Genomic DNA, 21,377 nt, shown 5'->3' on the forward strand with positions numbered 1-21,377 from the left:
AGCAACAGCTTTTTGTTTCATTCCAGCAATATTTTTTTTTAACTGACAGCGAGCTCCCAGGGAAGTGTAGTCTCAGTAAAAGCACATCATACGATCATATTGTTTGTGGTGAAGCTGGTAGCCACAAGCCTTTTCTGACTTCTGCCACTTTATGGCCGTGTTGTTCTCTTAGCATGTCTACTAATCTTCCCTACATCACTGCATATAGATGCAAAATCAACACAAATTGCACAACAACTGAACCTCCCACCCTGGCCGTTCCCGTTCAGGACTCCAAAACAAACAGCAAGAAAACAGAATTAACAGAGTGAGACTCAAGCCATTAGTACAGAGCAATGTGAAACAGCTTGAAACCATTACTATAAAGTGGAAAGCCCAAAGTACTGCTTCTTTCATTGTGTGAGAGTTTGACTTGTCCTCATGATCAATACAGATCAGCACTGTGTTAATTTAAGTTCTTTGTAAGCATAATTGTCAAAACATTACTTTGTCGACTGTGACAGCTAAGGAATGATACCAGTAATGACTTAATTAGCAGAAATTAACTTTAAAAATGAAAGAATGGATTGGTGGATGGAAGGGAGGACTGATTAAACAATGAATGGAACATGTGTAATTCAAACGACAGAGAAAAACTAAGACAGATAACTCATTTAAACTCAGCAATCCACCTGTTATGCAGCAGCAGGCAAAGGCATGTCAGCTATGCAGCAGAATAAGGAATTAAAGTATGTCAAGTCAATTGTATTTATATACCCCAATATCACAAGTCACAAATTTGCCTCCAGGGACTTTACAATCTGTACAGCATACGACCCTTTGTCCTTAGACCCTCGATTCGGATGAGGAAACCCCCCTTTTAACAGGGAAAAATGGAAGAAACCTCAGGAAGAGCACCAGAGGAGGGATCCCCTCTCCCAGGACGGACAGACTTGCAATAGATGTCGTGTGCACAGAATATACCAACATAGTAAAATTACAGTATGGACAAGTATGGAAACCATTGTTCCCAAGGTCAAGAATGAACCTCCATGCTCAAGTATGTACACACAATTTTACAACAGAATAAACCAAACCATGTCTTTATTTCAGACTGGTGCTGTTTCAAGTTTTATTAAATGTTTCACTACAAAACTGTGCAGTTGCAGTACAATGAACAAACAGGAAGTAGAGAAGAAAAGACTATTGACGTGTCAATGTATATTGATTATTAGGATAACATTTCCTGCAGTCTGTGTTTGAATGGGCTGGATAGAAGCTGAACCTCATGCCATGTTCTTCCCCACTGAACAGAAGGTGTTACCTTTACAGTATTATTAAACACAGGTGCTTTTCTCTTAATATTAAATCAATCAAACACAGTAAATACAACAAATATCAGTCAGTATTCAGTACATTCACTATAGTGCCATATTAAATTTTGAAGGGAGCCACCTTGAAGTGTGTGTTAATTCCCACATGCTGTTGTTTTCATTGTTTTTCAGACCGTAACTGTGTTGTGGCTGCTCTTGGCCGATCCTTTTGTTCTAACTTGTGCAAATAAAGCTTAAAAGAGAGAAATAAAAAGCATAATAATTTCATAATCATATGGTGTTGATATGTTTCACATTTTTCCGCAGAAATGCGTTTTACAGTCAACCACATTTTACCTCTACATCTGACTCTAGAGTTCAACATCTGCTCTGGGTTCAGCCTGACAGGTAGCTGACCTGTCACCATATGATTATGAAATTATTATGCTTTTTATTTCTCTCTTGTTTTCAGGTATTTACACTGTAAACTAAAACACCTGTAAACACATTTCCAGAGTGCCTTATATCTACCCTTAACTTATCCATGAACATTTTCATTCCTTTTGAGTGGACTATAATTTGTTTCAGTGTCCTTTCCAGCATTTTGTTACTGTAAAGCCATTGTCAGTTTGTAAAAATGTAGATTATTACATTGCATAGCAAAACATTTCTGATAAATAAAATAAGGTATTATTCCATTTAAACCTTTTAGGATCCCATCTTAGTTCTTTTGTTGCAGCAGGTACAATACAAACCGTCATCCTGACACCTTTAATTGTGACAGCACATTCTTGCAGGATTTTTATTTTAATGAACACATAACATGCTAAATAAACAGAGCTAGTTATGAGATAGAAAATGCTTTCACTGCTTTCAGGATCACCAAATGCCCCGATGCAAGACCTGCTATTTGAATTTCCTTTTTTGTGATTAGGTAGCATTTTAAAATGCACTCAAGTGGATTTTCCAAAACATTTTTCACACCAAATAACCACTAATCCCTCTTTTCATATGCTTTCAAACTTACTTTCAAATAGAAAAAGCTGGCTGATTCAGACCTCATAATAAACCTTGGCCTGACTTTGGGGGGCATAAGTACCGGAAAAGATGAAAAACATTTTTTAAAAAGGCACACACACACAAGCACCACTCACATCAAGCACCACTCGCATTCACATACAAACACATCTAAGCATCCAGTTCCCTTTCTGAGGTGGAGATAGAGGTAACGGCTGGTTGCAGTGTAGTAAAATATTTCAGCTGCAGCTGTGTCAGAAGTTTTTCCACTAATCTCCTGAGTTGGGGATCTTTGAGTGGGAAACTAAATATCTGTGTCTGAGGCCTGTCACACAGCGCCACATCACAGGATGATCAAAACCCCCTTCGGCAAGCTTTCGCATTGTCTGAAAGAACGGCCTCTTTTGAGAAACGAGGGATGGGAGAGAAGGAGTTGGCTGGTGGCGGCTTTGGAGGGAGGGCTTGGAGGAAGAGGAGTAAAGAGAGTTGGAAGCAGGGTTAATCCCACACTGTCATTATCCTTACTTCTTAGCCACAGTCTGCGAGCTTCCCCGTAATGAAGGCCATTTCCAAGGATTTGCACCTGGCACAGATGCCAAATTCTGCAGTAATTACTGATACAGAGAGATTCCTCTTACCTTTAGCCTTTACTGTGGGTTATAAACTGTTCTGCACCTACAGCACTTCAGCTCCTGACTGATAATGTTTACTGTTACAGAACAACCACTTCCTCTCTGCCTTGAATGTCGACAAACAAAGAGGCTTATTTGTTTCTACACATTTCACAATGTATTTGCTTGATTGGTAATGATTTGCTTGAGGAGATAAAATAATGCAGATACTGTGTTATCCAATAAATGAAGTAAACCTGACACTCACACATAAAACCTTTTATGCCGTCCCCGACTTCATTAAAAACAACCACAGTGACAGGTGAAGGGGAAAAAAGCTATGATTATGTTTATTCAAAATGCTTGTCAGAGATAACAAAATAAATCTATAATTTAATGGACAATATTTATGTTGATCATGTCAACGAAGTCTCCCCCCGTCTACAGTAACACTTCTGTTTTTTTAGAAAAGGTGTAAAAAGAAACTGTCAAGACTCAAGAGTTCACTGCATGTTAGCTGTGTCCATGTGGAACCAGATGAGTCATTATGAAACCCTCATGTTTCCCATGTGGCACCACTGTTGCTTTCCCATAACTTAACGTCACTGTGCACGCCCGGACATGATGATCGAGCCCAAACCTCTTCCCCCTTCCTCCCCTCGCTTCAGCTTACAAAAGCTGGGGTTTTATGCATTGTGATGCACAGACTGATGCATGATGACAGCAGTCAAATGAATTCATTTAACGTCACACAGAACATTAAGAATAAGTTGCTGTGCTCACTTTTTTTGTTACTTCTGTCACTTGAGACATTATTTGATAAATATGGAAAAATATTTGACCAGATAAATATTACAATAAATGTGTATGTTCTTCAGTTTGCATGCAAATGGTTTGGCAGCTTTCCAGAAATGGATAATGTGATCTTAATTACTTTATCCTGCTAACCTACTGATTTAATTCAACTGTAATTATTATTTCTGTCAACTCCTCCCAACCAGCCAGACTGGTTTTCATTCAGTTTTTGAGATAGGTCTGGCTCTTTCTGTATAGCCACAGTGAACACTAGCAGGTCACTAGGCAACCTTTTATATGCAACTACAAAAATGCATTTTATAGGGAAATTTAAGAACATAACACTCATTCTGAACATATCTACAACATATTTATTGCTAATGTATTTTGAAGATATGTTGAACATAATCAGAAAATGTTCATACTGAACTTTTCCCAGCATCTTTTAAACATCAGACTTCTTTCAGCTCTAGTTCTAGTCTCAATATTGCAAATTGGTTGTATATAAACATAATTCATAGGATACAGAGTAAGCAGAAATGTCCCCCTTCAGTGTCCTTGAGCAAGAAACAAAGTCCTGAGCAGCTGCAGTGTCACCACTCTGTTGTTTCCTACAGGGTTTGATAAATTAAGAATTGCTCACAAACCCAGAAAACATATTGAGCTCTGTTATTGCGACAAGATTTAAGTCTGGGAACAGTCTCTTGACAGTTGAATCAGTCTGGTCACATACAAATGTATGAATGACAACATGACTCATAAGCTCTCCAAAATCCTGAACCTCATTATCAACTTCTAAAACTGACATTCTGGGTATAAAATGAACCAGGACAATGTACAGAACAGCTGTTGTACAACCTACATATGAAGGTTAATTCAAGGACAGTCCGATTTTATATTCCTGCTACACAACAGCCATCTCAAACATCTACAGTATATAATTCCAGAGTAGACAATCAATACAAACATTAATCAACTTTTCACAAAACACTCCCAACTCAAGGTCCACTTACTAGCTTTCAACCATATCACTGCTCTGTTGATATATATAGCTATATATTTTCACTAATTCCTTTGAAAGATGAGCCAATCCTAGAAGCTGCACATGGGCACTGAAGCTGGCTTCACCTGAGCATGCCAACTTTTGCTGTAAAACAGAGAAAAATTCTCTAATTTTTCTGTCACACAATTGAAAACAAGTTAAATAAAGCAGCAATCTGTTAGACAAACATACAGAGACATTCATTTAATTAGCAGATGTTTTTCTGTATTTCTGTATGTAGCTTTCATGAGCGTCCCTTTCTGACACTCTCATTTTGTGTTGCTATTAGCAATTATTTGTCATTTGCCAGTACAGTGTTTTATTCGATAGCTGAAGCTATAGAAGGAGCTCGATAACTTGTAGTGTGCCACGGGATTCACAGTGCATATAATTAAACTGAATTCGGCGATAGAAAATAACTGTTGTTCCTCCTCAAGTGTTTAGAATGACAAAGAACCATAATATATCGAATATATATTCACTTCTTGAGAACTACTAGAAATTCTAATTTCTGACTCAAGAATATTAATTTTGGAGAGTAAAAGCCAAACAACATTACCATTTGTAGCCTGAGGGTGCGTTGTATCAAAAACTAATAATAAGAAAATGCTTTAGTGGGGAAAGTAGATGAAAAACAATAATATGAAGTGAAAAACTGTGTAATGTTACACCAGTTCCAGAGCCTACAGGAATATCAAAGCTCTACCACTGTGTCCATGAAAAAGATTATCAGTGATACTTTCCTAAATAGAAATATCTGGTGCACAAAGTCCTCCAAGCGTGGCTTTCTTTCCATATAATGATGTGTTATAATACTATATAATATATAATAAATCTAGCTTAAATATGACGACAGTTCTGCGTTAATTGGAGAAAGTTTCTCTTTCTAAATCCAGAAGCTTCTTTAGAGTATCCTCTGCAAAACATATGGCTATATTAAATATCTTATTGTGTGTGTAGGTAAAACATTTTCAGGTTTTACTGTATTTTCACAAGACAGATTGGTATCAGAGCCATGACACACACAGATCAATATCATATATTTACCCATAACAATCTGTCCACCCATTTGGAATCTGTTAAGCCTGCCAGAGCCAGATAAAAAAAACCTGTTTTTCATGCTGTACACAGTTGGTAGAGGCACTAAACAAAATGTTTTCAAGCATGCTGATCATGTAACAACACTGCAAGATCTGCTTGACTTACATCAGAAGTGAAATTGACTTGTTTGGGTGCAACACTTAATTTGTCTGTAACATCATTAAACCTGTTTACAAGGCAAAGTGTTTCGTAAGAATGGGGTTTTCAGCACTTTAAAGATTAAATATGCAGTAGATGTGACACCATCAAAGCACAGAGAAGATATTGTTGTTATTTCATCCTCTGGGTGAGGGAAGTCACTGAGGTGGCAGTGAGGGTATTTATGATCTGTGAATCTGTACTATTGTCAAGTTAATGTGCTCGGACGCTTCTGATGATCCTCAGTACGGGATTATATCGCACGAGCCAGCTCCACGACTCCACTGAATTCACACTGCTCTGGGAGGCAGGAGGGCAGAATCTGAGGATTACTAAACTGCATCTAAAAATCAATGCGGGGAAACTCTTGGCCATATCAGCACTTAGACTTTGTACGCTGAATAAGTAAAGCACATGCATTTGCATTCAGGATGTATTTAAGAACTGGGGTTGACCTTTTGCTGTGGCACCAAACCCCCTGCCTGTAGCCCCCAGTATACGAAGAGCGTTCCTTTAATGTGTGTAATGGCCTTCACTTAAACAACCTACACAGCAGAAATTTTTGCAAACATGGGAAAAATCTGATACGTCCATATTCAGTTGCAAAGCCCTTAAGCCCGCAATGCTTTAGGCTGAATATCAGCATGGGAAACAGGTTATACTTTACATTTAAATGGAAAAGAAACAAGCTGAAATCAAGAGTATTCCCTTGAACATCATATCATATATTATATACTCTGTCACACTTTCTTCCCATCACATTTCTATGTTGGTGTGTCACAAGCAGATTTCTCACTTTTGTCTCATCCCTGTAGGGCAACAGTGACACAAACTGGCAAAGTAATTAACATTAGTGATGCACCACTTACTCATCAACTCTGTGATGTTGCTCAAACTTTCTCACACTGACTGTACATTCAAAGGTGACTCAGAGGAAATTGTGAAACACTACAGTGCTTTAATTCAACATCAATAAATCTGCAGTTTGGATTGCAGCAATATTTTTGGACCAGCTGTTGCTGAACTGTTGGGAGGACTGTTAAGGATTTGAACATCTCCAATGAAAATGTAAAAAAATGCAGCTCAACAGGTGGTGAGATTGTGCAACTTGGACTCGCGACTACCCACAGATGCACTTGCACTGGACAAAGGAGGAGAAGAATGCCAAGGATGAATAAATAGTCTGTCTCTTTCATTGATTTCCCCAGAAAGCAAGAGTGAAGCGAGGACTCCTGGAGGCTCCTCTGAAAAGCCTTTTTCAATCAAAATCCTGAGAAGGCGCAGGTTCTCTATGGACTACAAATTTCTATACAGAGCAACTCTCACTGCTTGATTTGAATATTTTGGGCTTCTTGGTAAATACCCTTTAATCACAAGCTATTGCCACAAAAGAACTGCTGTATGACACATAATAGCATCTCTGTGTTGTTTTATTCTCCACTTTCTTTCTGTCTCTCTCGTTCGTTGGCCACATTTCTACACGTGTGGCACACCTGGATCACCTGCTTCAGTTCCTCCTATCATACCAGCAGCGTTATCTCTGTCAAATACCATAAAGTTACAACAACGTGAGTCACGGGGGGGAGTGGTCCTGCATGCGTAATGTAGGCGTAGACTACTACAGCTAACACCGGGAGGACAGTTTGGCTCTGAAACACAGCACACAGGAGGCGCTCCGGTGAAGTTGTGCCCCGGTCGGTCGCGAGTTTTGTGCGCTCGGAAAAGACCACGGAGGCAGAGCTGGATCATATAGCTGCTGTTTTGGAGGTAACGTTATCGGTAACAGAGAGCCCAAAGCTGCAAGACATGAAATCCTTGTCGAGTGGACGATTATAGTTTTGAAATAAAGGTAAGAGATTTACGGCACTTCCAGGTTGCAACATAACACGCACTTCAGGGATTTATTGGGCAATGCGAGAGAAAGGTAGCGAGGTAGACAAACTAAGACTGTCATATTAAAAAATATACTGTAAAAAAACATGCGGTTCGTCTGTGCGTACCAATATAATATAATATAATATAATATAATATAATATAATATAATATAATATAATATAATATAATGTTTAGTTTCGGTATTAGCTGTTGTCCAGCCTTAGATTAAGTGTTTCCTCTTTACATTTATATATTAAGGCAAATGTTTACAGTGTTTCATCACATTTATCAATTTTATCATTATGGATTATAAAGCAGCAGTTGTAGAGATGCGAACCAGATAGACTCATTTTATCTACATTTTATTTAATACGAAATACTCACCCGTTCAAGGTAATCTGTGTTTTTATGCCATAAATGCATTGTACGTATTATGTTGTTATTGTTAAATACACGACACTGAGACATGTTTGTTTTAAGGACATGAAATAAAGACCTATACTGTGCTGATAACACATGTGTCCTGTTTAAAACGTTGATTATTTGTGGTTTATTTAGCTAGCAGACATTACTGGGTGGAGTGTAAAGTTTAATCACCTCAATAACCATAAATCATATTATGCAAACGTTGCCTCCTTAAACTTGTGGACTTTTAGCCTTTTAGTTTGATTATATGTGGGCTGGATTGTAAACTTCCAGATGTGTTTTGTCTCTCTGCCAAATATTTAACAGGTATCCTCTGATCACAGCTGTTTTCTTCCCTTGCAGTTACTGCTGCTGGCTGAGAAGAATCTGTTTTTTTTGCTTTTCAATTGGACCATTGTCCTCAGGCAGCTGCTCTTTCAATGTGGGATACAGTTTTGGTGCTTTTGCCAGGCTGAAATCCTCCAGGGTCAGGACCTCCCTCATGGCAGCCTTACTCCTCGGGCTGCTGCTTTTTGCAATGCAGTCTCCCCCCATCCCCTCCAGGCCTGTCGCTGACGAAGGGCCACCTTCATATCCCACCTCATCGCCCACCGACAACGAGCCCACCAGCCACCCAAACGGGACCCTCCAACAGCTGCCTCAGATTATAATTATTGGCGTGAGGAAGGGGGGGACGCGGGCGCTGATAGAAATGCTCAGTCTGCACAGTGCGGTGGCAGCAGCTCAGAACGAGGTGCACTTCTTTGACTGGGAGAGTCACTTTCAGAAGGGCTTGCCTTGGTATCTCAGCCAGATGCCCTACGCCTTCCCCGACCAGCTGACGGTAGAGAAGACACCGGCCTACTTCACCTCCAGCAAAGTCCCCAAACGCATCCATCAAATGAACCCTGACATCAAGCTGCTGCTCATCCTCAGAGACCCCACAGAGCGGGTACTGTCGGACTACACCCAGGTCTTTTACAACCGTCTCCAGAAGCACAAACGCTACCAGCCCATCGAGTCCATTCTGGTTAAGGACAACGAGATCAACCTGGGATACAAGGCTCTCAATCGCAGCCTGTACTATGTTCACATGCAGAACTGGCTGCAATACTTCCCACTGGAGAGCATTCACGTTGTGGACGGGGACGAGTTGATCAGGGACCCCTTCCCTGAGATGAAAAAGGTGGAAAGATTCTTAAAGCTGGAACCCCAGATAAACGCTTCAAATTTTTACTTCAATAAAACTAAAGGATTCTACTGTTTGAGGGACCACGGGCGAGAACGGTGTTTACACGATTCAAAAGGCAGGGCTCACCCTCATGTGGCGCCCGCCATCCTGCAAAAACTCTACCAGTTATTTCACGAACCCAACAAGAAGTTCTTTGAGCTGGTGGGTCGAACATTCAACTGGAAATGAACGTTTGAGTCGCAGTAGTTTGTTGTAGAGTTACTTGGGGATAATCTCCATGAGCTGTCCTGTTTTCCTCACTAACAATGTAGATGAAGAGACAAAGTTAATGTAAATTTAAACTAAATCTATTTTTGTACTAGTACATTTGTTACAGGAGTTTGATGGAGCCAAATATCAGGGCAGACTGCAGTTCATGACATGCTCTAGTGCATGTCTTGTTTTTTCTTTTCATTGTCAAACATATGCATTTTATTGTCTTTCTGTACTGTTAGAAACACTCACTACTGTTCAGCTCGTCTGATTAAAGCATACTTATTATGACATTAATATGTTGCATAAAGATAAGTACCAGGAAGTTAAATATTGTCATACCTTCATGTTTCGATTCATATAACTGCATTTAGAGCTCTGAAGGACCTTTACCTGCTGCTATGATTTTCTCAGTCACTTTCAGGCACAAGCCGTACTGAATATGTGTTTGTTTGGTTTTTTTTTGTTGCTCAAATTCTTCTTTCTTTATGTAAGAGTCAGTTAAAAATTCTCTGTGCATATATATATATATATATTTGCCGATCATCATGGTGTACTGTAAATAATTTTTTCAAAAAGTAAAGAATTAATACCATAATAAAGATATTTTATTTTTAGCATGTCTGATGGGTTTTTTTCTTCTTCTTCTTCTTGGTTTATCTATTTTTATTCATCCGTTATGTATCCGTCTGCTGTGCAGTTTCTCTTTAGTTCTTAACAAGCGAAGAGGAGGTTGACTCATCGTAGTTACCTCTTAGTTTTACAGGCATGAGCATGTATAGATTGCAGTCATCTCTGTGGATTACTGCATCACACTGTTTTCTGAATACATTTACATTTATGGACAGGGTGTTTTGAACATTTCATATGTGCTGTCTATCAGATGCACATAATGGTCCAATGTTAACTGTTTTGAATCTTCTGTTTGGTCACCCTCTGTCTGCATAAGCAAATGTAGATCACAATGAATAGTGGTAACTTTCTGTTTAATTCTCATCCTCCAACCATTAACACTTACTTTAATTGTCAGGGTGTTTTTTTACACATATTTAGAGTAAATTTTAGTATCATAAATTAGGATTAGGATAAGAGATTTGAGAGTGGGCAGATAGGTAAACTCAGATTCGAGCACAATCCAAACCATGAGAAATCAAAAGAAGAAGTTGTTTATGCCCAAGGGTGCAATCTTCTTACTCAGTTTTTTAGAGAGGCAAGGGATTATTTATTCAAATCTTATTGCTACTTTGAAAACATCAGCAGCACCGTCTCAAAGACATTAAGCTCCAAAAAACCTACAGTAGCTGTTTCATATTTGAATGTGGCCTAGATTTACTCAGGGCCTTACTGGGACTCTGCAGACAGGATGTTAACCTCATTGCCCTTTAAATGCAGACCAAAGCAATGTTTCTTTCTTTCTATCTGTCTTATTCTTTTTGCCCTCCAAGAGCAGGAATACTATTCCCTGATCTGCCTGCAGTTTACATGTATTTTTCATAGTGATAGTTTTGAGTAAGACTATCAACAGCTATCAGCAGAACAGGTTTGGCTGCAGGAATACGGGGGAAATGGGGGGGTGAGGTGCGAGGTGGAGGCTGATCTCTGCTGTAAGATTATCAGACAGCCGCTTGCATCATTTGGCATGTGCAGCGATAACACAGAACTGGCATGTCGGGTCTTCAGATGGTCCTTCAGAGCAGTCACATCTGGAGGAACCCGCAGGAATGCAGTTTTCTTTACTTGAAATCAAGAATACAGCAGGCAGTGTCAATGTCACCTTACTCTGGGTCGAACAAGGACTGATTAAATTTCCAGATATACCTGTTTTCCACTCAACGCCTCAGACTGCACAATCACTTACTTAAGAATAAGTGGAAAAACACAACATACTTGGAAATAATGTAAAGCTTTAGCACTAGTGCTTGAAAGTACATTTTCTCAAGTACTTAAGTACAATTTGAAGTATTTGTACTTTACTTGAATATTTTCAATTTCTGCTCATTTATAATTCTACTTCTATATTACATTACATTACAAAAATCAATGTGTAGTTGGGGCCCCTTGTCACATTTTTACTGTCTATGAGTTGTTATCAGTTTCACCAAAGAGACATTTCAAAATGCTCAGATGGTTTCATTTTAATAACTGTTAGAGGCCCAAAAAGGTAAAATTGTCCAATATTTCACAAAAAAGCAAAGATTTTCTGCTTTCCTCTCCCATTAATCATCTCACAACCCCCCCAGATTTATCTTGTGACCCTTCGGAGGAGGGGACCTGACCCCTAGATTGGGAACCACTGGACTAAAATACCAAACTGTATATAATGTAGTTAAAATCAGCTCCCCTCGACCAGCTACGGCAGTAAGATGCTTCTTATGCATTGTTGCAGTCGAACAGTCGAAGCGGGGAACTTTGTCTACAGTTTGGTGCTGGGCAAGTAGTGTACACTCGGTTTTTAGGACTTGTTTCTTTTCACTAAAAAGCTCTGTAGAGCTAAGAGGAGCTGTAGAGTTGGGAAGGAATTCTCTGTGGGTTTGTCACTACGAGCGACTCCTTTCACATTACTTACAGTAATTTGATCCATTTTTAATACAAAACTATTGATTATAGTAGCTTGAAGAACAATGTGGGGGGAAGACATATTTGGAATTAATGTAAAGCTTTAGCTCAAGCTAGCACAGATGCTCTTGGATGAAGCTTTCTGAATCCTTTCAGCTAAAATTACTTTTAGCAAAGACACATCTTCACTCTGCTTTCAGTTTTACTTCTCTAGTTTTCTGTCTGTCTCTCTGCTCTGCTTACACACTACTCAACATCAGAGTAGCATCTATTAAGAGTTCATGAATGCCCCATTAGCCTAGTCAGCTGTGCAGCCCTCTAAAGTTTTACAGTCACAGATTTCCCTTAACATCACCTAATTAATCTCAGCCACATAATTAATTTGCCTCCTCGCCCCCACATGCAGTAAGAGCGGTAAACCGGGGCTACAACCAGGATTAATGGCCTTGCCCTCCTCCTGGCGCCTCCTCCCCTCCCTCCACCTCAGCTGTAACACTATTTTATGTAGAACTTTCTGGACTAACTTTGAGCCAGCACGCCACCCCCACCTCTCTCCCTGCTGCTAGCCCACACTAGTTGTTCCTGAAGGGCACTATTTCCCTTCAAATCACAATCAGCCAGTCTCTGGTTTTTCAAAGGATGATGTGATCCAATGGAGCACAGCCCCTTCTGCAGTCACCAGGGCTGCAGCTCGCTTTAATTGGAATAGATTGTTTGTCCACTCAATGTGTGAAGCCCGGCAGAAATAACACATGCATCCACTCTCTCTTCCTTTTCCATACAAACACAAAAATAGGAATGCATGCACGCACGCACGCACACATACAGTGTCTAGTTGTTATCTTAGCCCCAGTTTGAGCCTAAGCATCTGAATTTCCTAAAGATATTTACCCGGTGATATTTTAAAAACCAGACATTTGACAGGTCGTTTAACAGCAGTTACCAATGTTCTGAAGGTATTTCCAAAACGCACAAGGCCTCTTCTAACAATCTGGATGACAAAAATATTCCATCCACTGCACAATAAAGAAGATGTTTTAAATGCTTCTCAAGTTGCGTCTTTATTTCCAAACAAAGCTGTTAGCTTGAAATTACATATCTCCATGCTCAATTTATACAACATGAGCCAAAATTTTAAGTTTTATTATCAGTAATATTTGTATATATATTAATGTTTGTATGTAAGTTTTTTTTTACAAAAACAGCAGGGATATATGTCATTTACATACACAGTCAAACTTGAGAAATGAGTTAAAAATCTGTTTTATCAAGCAGCAAACTGAGATTTTTTTCATCCAGATGGTTAGAAGAGTTTTTAAAGATTTTGGAAATACCTTCATATCAGCGGTAGGTTTTGTTAATGACCTTCTGGGTTTTTCAGAGATCGCAGGGTAATTATTTTTTAGGAAAATCAGATGCTTAGCTCCATATGTTAGCCCAGCTAAGTCAGTAAGCAGGGTTGAGTTTTGATGAATAAACGAAGAAAAGGAAAACAAAAAGCTAGACATACAGTACGTCTATATTTCAAATTTGTTTGGATGCTTTCTTGTAAATTACTTTTTCATGGTAAAGAAGTTTCTGTGTCCTCACATGTTACATGTTACAGGACTGCTCACCTTGCACTGACTGCCACTCCATGTATCACCCACAGCTATGAAAGATGGACCACTGAAAATAATAGATCACACCACTGCCCTGCATTTGCAGGAAGCTTTTATTCAGTATTGACATGAAATCCAACCCAAGATAACCCTGCATCTTTATAAAGCAGGTAACCTTGAAACCAGGACGTACCAGGAAAATAAAAAAGAGACCTGTACATCTTATCTGCAGCCTTGACAAGCATCTTTAATTAAACCACGACACAGACAAAAGTGAATCATTTAATCAAAGTACTTGTATGCTGGTTTCTGTCAATTTAATTCAGCCTTAAAAGGCAAACCGACCATGTTTGAATTGAGAGATTAGCAGCTTGCACCATTAAGAGGTATATTCATGAGAACATCTAAAGGCTTTTGAGGTGTGTCTGCATGAACAGTTGTCCATTCATTACCATTTCAACGCAAAACTGGAATGAAAGAGTCACCCACGGTGCCACCACATTTACTGTGCGTTTATGCAAAAGGTAGCTGCACCTTTATCTAAACATCTCACAGAACCAAAGTTTCAGATAATATTCTCCCCATAGTGCAGCAGTTCAAGTACAAGGGGTCCTCACCCGCCTTAGTTACTGTTGCTGTGGCTGTCAAGCTTTCACAAATAGCTTACAGTTTACAATGATGGCAGATTTACCACTTGAAATTCTTAGTTGTTTTTCAAACAATGGGTCCTTGATTTCAGACAGAGGTAGATAAAAGTAAGGTTCTCATTTCTAGATGACAACCTTTTTTTTTTGATGGATGAAATGACAACTGTCGCTTTTATCTGCTGTAGTTAGCTAGCTTAGCTAATTAAGCTAACATTAGCTCCATGAGTTGGTTGAAAACACCCTCTCAAGCTAACTTTTTAATGTTTCTGGCTGAATTGTTTCATAACAAGAATCTTGACTTGGAAAGAAAACAAAGAATCCTGCACCCTGTCAATCACTTACACTCATACTGACTTTATTGATGATGTTTCGGTCCTCAGACCTTCATCAGGCAAAGTTCATAGACAAGAAATGCAATGGCTGGTTGCCTAGTGGACTGTTATGAGGACAACCGTTCGCTAAGCCCTGTCCCCATTACTGTTGCTATGCCTGTAGTAGCTAGCTTTCCATTTTCGCACGGCACATATGCAGTTTGCAATGACGACGGTGGCAGAATTGCCACTCTAAATCCTTGGTAATTTTTGAAAAAACGGTTCTAGGATTTCAGACAAAAGCAGCTTCTAATTTCTAGCTGGCAACTGTCTGTGGTATATTTTATTGCTTATAGCTAGCAAACTAATAAAGCTAAAACTAGCTCCATGAGTTGGTTAAAACTTGTCCAGATGACTTGTTTTAAAATGACAAACTTGTAAAGGAGATTGTTTATATGCTCTTGATGGCTAAATACACAACGACTGAGGCTAAAGCAGCATGTCCCAAAGTCAGCACCCTCACCATGATCTATGTAGAAGACATAGAAATAAAGAAAAAGGATTGTTCTTGTATAACCGTGTAGAGCTAGTTAGGCCTAGTATTAGGAGCATGAAAAGAAAAAAATGTAAGATCACACTTTTTTACATAACCATAACATAACCCTGTTTGGCCATTAGCATACATGCTAAGAATTTTTAAACTGTTTGTTCATGTTTAGCCTTACAAGAGAAAAGGCTTTTAGGATGAGGACTAACCTATGTGTTTTACAAATGTAACACACTATCTCGGGTATAGCTTTAGCTGGGGTTATTTCCCCAAATACAATAAAGAGCAGGAAAGAGCTGCTAACATTAGCTTAAATTCTGTTAGCAACCAGGACCATTTTCCACATTGTGAGGAAATACTACACAGTGAATGTGCCAGTCATGAACAGGGCTTTGCTTACATAATCGTAACCTCACAAACTAATATAGCCTAGTTAGGTAATGTTGTGCTTTTTTGTCCTTGGAGGTAACACTCGGTTAAGTTTACAGTAGGTACACTAGTTAGCCAGACACACTAACGATTGCAGTGTCATTCCTTTCACGTATGTTCTTGCCTTTCTAGAGTTGGAAAGGTTAAAATAAGACACCACCCTACAACTTTAATACTGTTGTTTTATGTTTTAGTGTTGTTTTTTGGTAGAGATTGGAACAGTTTTTTCTACCCTCAAGGTTTTTCTCAGATTCCAAGATGTTATAGCCTCCTGTTGAGGCAGGCTTTAAATGAATCAAGTTGCTCTTCAGAAATTCTGGAGAATTATTTGCTTAATTTGGCTCTTGAGCATTTTTGTTGAAAAAAGGAAAACTCTTAACCCTTAAAAAAAAAAATCACAGCTGTCAAGAACTGTGAAGGATATCGAAACCCTTCCCATTTCGCCTGCACAAACAGAAAGCGATTTTGGCAGTAGATGACAACATTACAGTGGAAATTGAATCACCTAAATTAAATACCACAACATATGACTCAAAGTTATGATTCTCTCTCAGACGAGCACACAAATCATCAATTTCCCCCCATGCTTATTATGTCTATGAGCATTTTCATTTTGCAGCTTGACATTACAACAAATAGCGTTCAAGATATTAGATCAGAAAAATGTGGTTTTACCTCTGCTTCCTCAATCCTGTTTACCCTTTCAGAGCTAATGGAACGTAAATATATATGTCATTAGTAAAAAAGGCTAAAGGAGGGAGGACCCGAGCTGCACAGTATGATGTATGTGCACATATTCCTGCCATTCCTTCATCTGGGCCAGGCTCTATATGTGCTGCCACTGTGCAAGCCAGTCATCGCTGTGCTCTGTTATCAGTCATTTCCTGGCACGGTCTCCTCTGGCAGAGGAATATGCCTCCATGGCCAATGATAACTCCCTTTGCTAACAGACACCTCTGCACGGGTGAAGCATGACTGGGCCCACAGATAGCCCTAACTCCCTCTGTGAGAGAGAGAGAGTGTGTGTGTGTGTGTGTGTGTGTGTGTGTGTAACATGCATGCTGGGTTCATGACTTGCTTTGTGTTTTTCTGTGAATTTGAGTGCTTGTGTGCGCACATGTGGAAATCTGCAAGTGTCCATGCAAGCAAATGTATGTGTGGGATCATGCACATGTGTCCTTCCATAGGGAGCAGTGAACCATATGGATTTTGATACTGAGCAGGATTTTTAAACATTGGGCTCCAGACCCAGATACTCCCCAAAGAGCGAAACCCTAGAATAGCTCTAAATCAGTTCTGTTACTAGGAATCTTTTTATTTTTTCAAACCGTCTCATTTGCATTTGACGTCACCGCTGTGCTTATTTGGACGCTTCTGATGCTCGAGTTGTATTGCAGTGTTACTCTGCTTGTAAGAATACATCGTCTCTCTCGCCCAAAAGACATAATAACACTGTTAGACCTACAATCACAGAACAAATGTTCTCTGTGTACATACTGCATATGGTTCAAATCAAAGTTAAACAACATTCACAGAAGTATCACATTTTTCACAGAATTTCTGTGTGTGTGTGTCGTCTTGATTAAAACGAGTAGAGCTGCTGCATATTGAAACCATGTGTTTGCTTCTTCCCTCGTAGTGGTGTCGTGCTGCGGAACACACTCCTGTTCCAGGTCAATGGGGGAAAAAACCACATATTAATGATAATTCAACTGTGGGTCCTTCATTAGGGATGTTGACAGAGGCGGGTCCAGAGGGGCGGCCAGGGATGGCAAAGGTCCCCCCTGGAATCTGATTGACTCACTCCCCACCATAGTAAGAAGGTGATAGGTAGTTGGCTTGTTAGTATCAGAACCTCTGTATGAGATGACTGTTATTTCTTGTTGTAAAGTCAATCAAACGACCACAAAGTGACGCAAAACAACCACAAAATGATGCAAAACAACTACAAAGAGAAGCAAAAAGACCAAAAAGTGATGCAAAACGATGCGACTGCCAGTCTGGGTGCCTTGCTCTTATGTAGGAGGGGTTGGGGGACTTTTACATGTCTGTTTTCAGTGGCCTGTTGTCTCATAATAATGTAAAATAATGGCTGTGGGCTATTTGGATTTACAAATAGCAGCTATTTATTGATATTTTTTCATCTCAGAATATTTAAAGTTGTTTATTTCACTGAATAAATGTTGTAACTATTAATAATGTACAGTTTATCATTGCGAAGAACCAGAGCTTTAAATTTTTACAAATTTCTCAAATGTCTTCTTTGAATCTGTGCCCCCCCCATTCAAAAGTTTCTAAACTCGCGCCTGGATGTTGAGCCTGAATTTCAGAGGGAGATTACAGAAAAACAGGTGAATACATTCAAGAAAAGATGCTCTACAAATAAAGACTCATTTGATTTGATATGGCATTCAGCACACTTCAAATATTTCTCCTCATAATCTCCTCATAGCACTCCAGTAACACTTACCACAGGATCTACACTCTTCCAAGTCAAACAACACTGTTTTCTATACTGTTTTTTTTTGTTACAGTTTTTCTTTTTTCTCAAGCATTTAACAAACATATCTCATATTCCCAAATGTCAACCCAGAAAATAGAAAACAGGTGGTAAGTGTGCTTGCTGCGTAAAGACAAAATTACATTCAATCAGCGTGCCCAGGGAGGGAAATTTCCCTCTGCTTTCGTGCCAAGCTCTGCAAATAAAGAGAGGAAAATCAATTGGCTGTTTCATGATTGACCAAATCCCTTCACCCGCGAGTCTTGAAATCCAATGACCTGCACGGCTGATATATTGCTTCTCACCTGGAGAATGATAATGCAATCTTTTCACTAATTGGAACATGGCCATTTGAGGTCCCTTCTCATTCTATGTAGTGGTGTAAGTTTGTTGTTCTCTTTTGTTTTGTGAACAGCTGAGAAGTCACTGCCATGAAATTATTTCTATTTTGTTTTGTTCTGACATTTTGTTGGTTAACTCTGGTCCTGGTCCCTTTTACAGTTAAGATGACAAATAAACATGAAACTTGATTTTTACATCGTTCAAAAACTTTAACTCTTCAGTTATATTCTTACATCTTCCTGATTATAAAGTATAATATATTCAAGGCAAGTCTGTAGCTTTTGGGAATCTTTTTTAACAAACAAATGTACTGGTCCGGCGTGGCAAAGCTTTTTAGCCACACAAGTGGCATGGCTCTGGGGATGGCAATGTCAGCCTGCTGGGCCACTACTTTGGTCCAGACTGAAATAGCTCTACACCTATTAGATGGATTGCCATGAAATGTGGACACTCATGGTTCCCAGAGGATGAATCCTGCTGACTTTGGTGATCCCCTGACTTTCCAACTAGTGCCATCATCAGGTCAGAATTGCAACTCGTCTAATACTTACTGTACTGTACTTTGTGCTAACTGGAAAATATTAGCATGCTAATGCGCTAAACTGAGACTTTAAAAAACACTGATGATGATTAAACTGTACAGAAATGTCAACCACTACCATACATATTAGAAATACATCATGTTCAGAAAAAAAGTCTGTATTTCTCAAATCTCACATCTTTGATATCATAAAATTTCACATTATGACCTTTCTGCTTTCACCATTCTCACACAAATGTGACACTGCCAAACATGTCTCTTTACACTTTGTTGCTCACAACATGATGACCCATTCTGATACAGGTTGCAAAGACCTTTATTTGCGACACCAATCTCTGGCAAATAATAACTACAACTGCAAAAATTTAAATAACTAATTTTAGACCTCAACTTTTATCTTTCTTTACAATGAGCATTACAGCCTCACAGTGCCGCTAGCGAGGCTGTAGACTCTTACCCTTGTTCTAAGACAAAATGTAGATACATCTAAAAAACTTTTACAGCTGCTGTATTGACTTAAGAAGATTTCTGTTAAAACAAAACATTGTTAAATTAAATTAAGAACTGCATTTGTTGCAGTTGGTAAGTTTAATTTTCCCAGACACATTGTTTTCAACTTATTTAAAATGTTTCTGTAATTGGAAAATAAGAACATATTTAAATTAGATAAGAATATACTGAACATAAGAATACGATCATAAGAATTTATTGATCAAACAAGTGTCTGACTCATCAAACTCCTCTGCTGCTTCAGGCCTGACAGATTTCTCACTGCAGCAGACATGAAACACTGACATCATCTTTGTTGTGTCTGTTGTAAGTCAGGGTTTTTGACCCGGCACGCTTGTCCTTATAAAATTCAGAATCGCAAGTCAACCAGAGGGATTTAATTAGATATTTTCAACCGCTGACCTTGGTCACAGAACATAAAGGCAGCACGTCAACAGCATGAATACAAAATGGTTCTTAGAGCAAGAGAAGCATATGCAGCATCTGTGCAGGATCTTCCACATCACATAATCTCTCTATTTCTTACATTCCCTCTGAAGTCAGAGGAGGAATATACAACAGCAGCTGAAACCTTGGCTTGCCGTCCTTCAATCTCGCAGATCAAACGCACTTATCAACAATCTTGAGGAGCCTCACAGAACACTTTCTCACACATCTGTCAACGTTTTCAGGTGCTCCTCCGCCTCTCGGCTCCCCAACAAGAACAAGTTTGAGCATTAAAAGTCCCCCAGAGAGAGGTGAACGGAGAAAAGAGGGAGCGAGGACATTGATCTGGTTGTGTAACACGGTGCAGTTTGCCATAGGTCAATGAAATTCCATCAGCTTTTTCCCCCTTTGGTCAATATCCATCTGAAGAGTCTCTACAGACATTGTCTTCCCTTAACCCTCAGCCACTTGTATTCATCTTCATCCGGCTGCTTTCAGTGAGAGGACAGATTCAGATTGCAACAGGAAAAGGTTAAGGATGAGCATGGCATGCTCCAGAGAAATAAAACAGCAGACAGTGTATTTATTCTGGTGTGGACCTCTGGTTTATTACCGGTTTTAGTGTAGAAATCTCTGATCTGAAAACTGTCAGGGTGAAGTATTTATACATTTAAGGCCAAATTCTGAAACACCATCATGATCATTTTAATTGCTAAAAGAATAAAGCACACACAAAGCATTTTGCATTTAGTAAACTGCAGACAGATGATGATATAAACCTGACACCACATCCTCACTACTTTGCACTTGTTTATTGTTGCTCCCTCTAGTGGTTTCTTGAATGCCCTTGGACTTAGAGGTGAAAATATGTCAATGATAATATAATTTATACCGTCTTCTAAATGGTTATTTGCAATGGTGAAAGAAGTCTCCAGATACTTTACTTGAGTAAAAGTGTCAGTACAACAATGTAAAAACTGTTCCATTACAAGCAAAAGTCCTGCATTCAGACTTCAACTTCAATTAGAAGTATTATCAGCAAAAAGTACTTATAGTAAACAAAGTAGTCATTATGCAGCAGAATGCTATATGTTTTGTTACTATACGTTATATTATTGGAGTATTATTACTGATGCACATGGTTGGGCAACATGACCATGGGAAAAAGAAATTTGTCAACTGTTAGAGATACTATGTACACAAAAGTATCTATATATTTAATATAGCTGGTTAGAGCTGGTTAATTT

The 21,377-nt window shown here is 39.1% G+C and overlaps 1 protein-coding gene across 1 annotated transcript; it reads left to right on the forward strand.

Annotated features, from left to right (window-relative positions):
- Positions 1-7,607: 7,607 nt before the first annotated feature.
- On the forward strand, positions 7,608-10,337 carry hs3st1 (heparan sulfate (glucosamine) 3-O-sulfotransferase 1). The gene is made up of 2 exons (XM_044205855.1): positions 7,608-7,845; positions 8,640-10,337. The coding sequence occupies exon 2, from the start codon at positions 8,779-8,781 to the stop codon at positions 9,694-9,696; it is 918 nt and encodes a 305-aa protein (XP_044061790.1). The 5' UTR covers positions 7,608-7,845; positions 8,640-8,778; the 3' UTR covers positions 9,697-10,337.
- Positions 10,338-21,377: the final 11,040 nt, after the last annotated feature.

The sequence above is a fragment of the Siniperca chuatsi genome, linkage group LG8, assembly GCF_020085105.1.
Source record: "Siniperca chuatsi isolate FFG_IHB_CAS linkage group LG8, ASM2008510v1, whole genome shotgun sequence".
NCBI lineage: Eukaryota > Metazoa > Chordata > Actinopteri > Centrarchiformes > Sinipercidae > Siniperca > Siniperca chuatsi.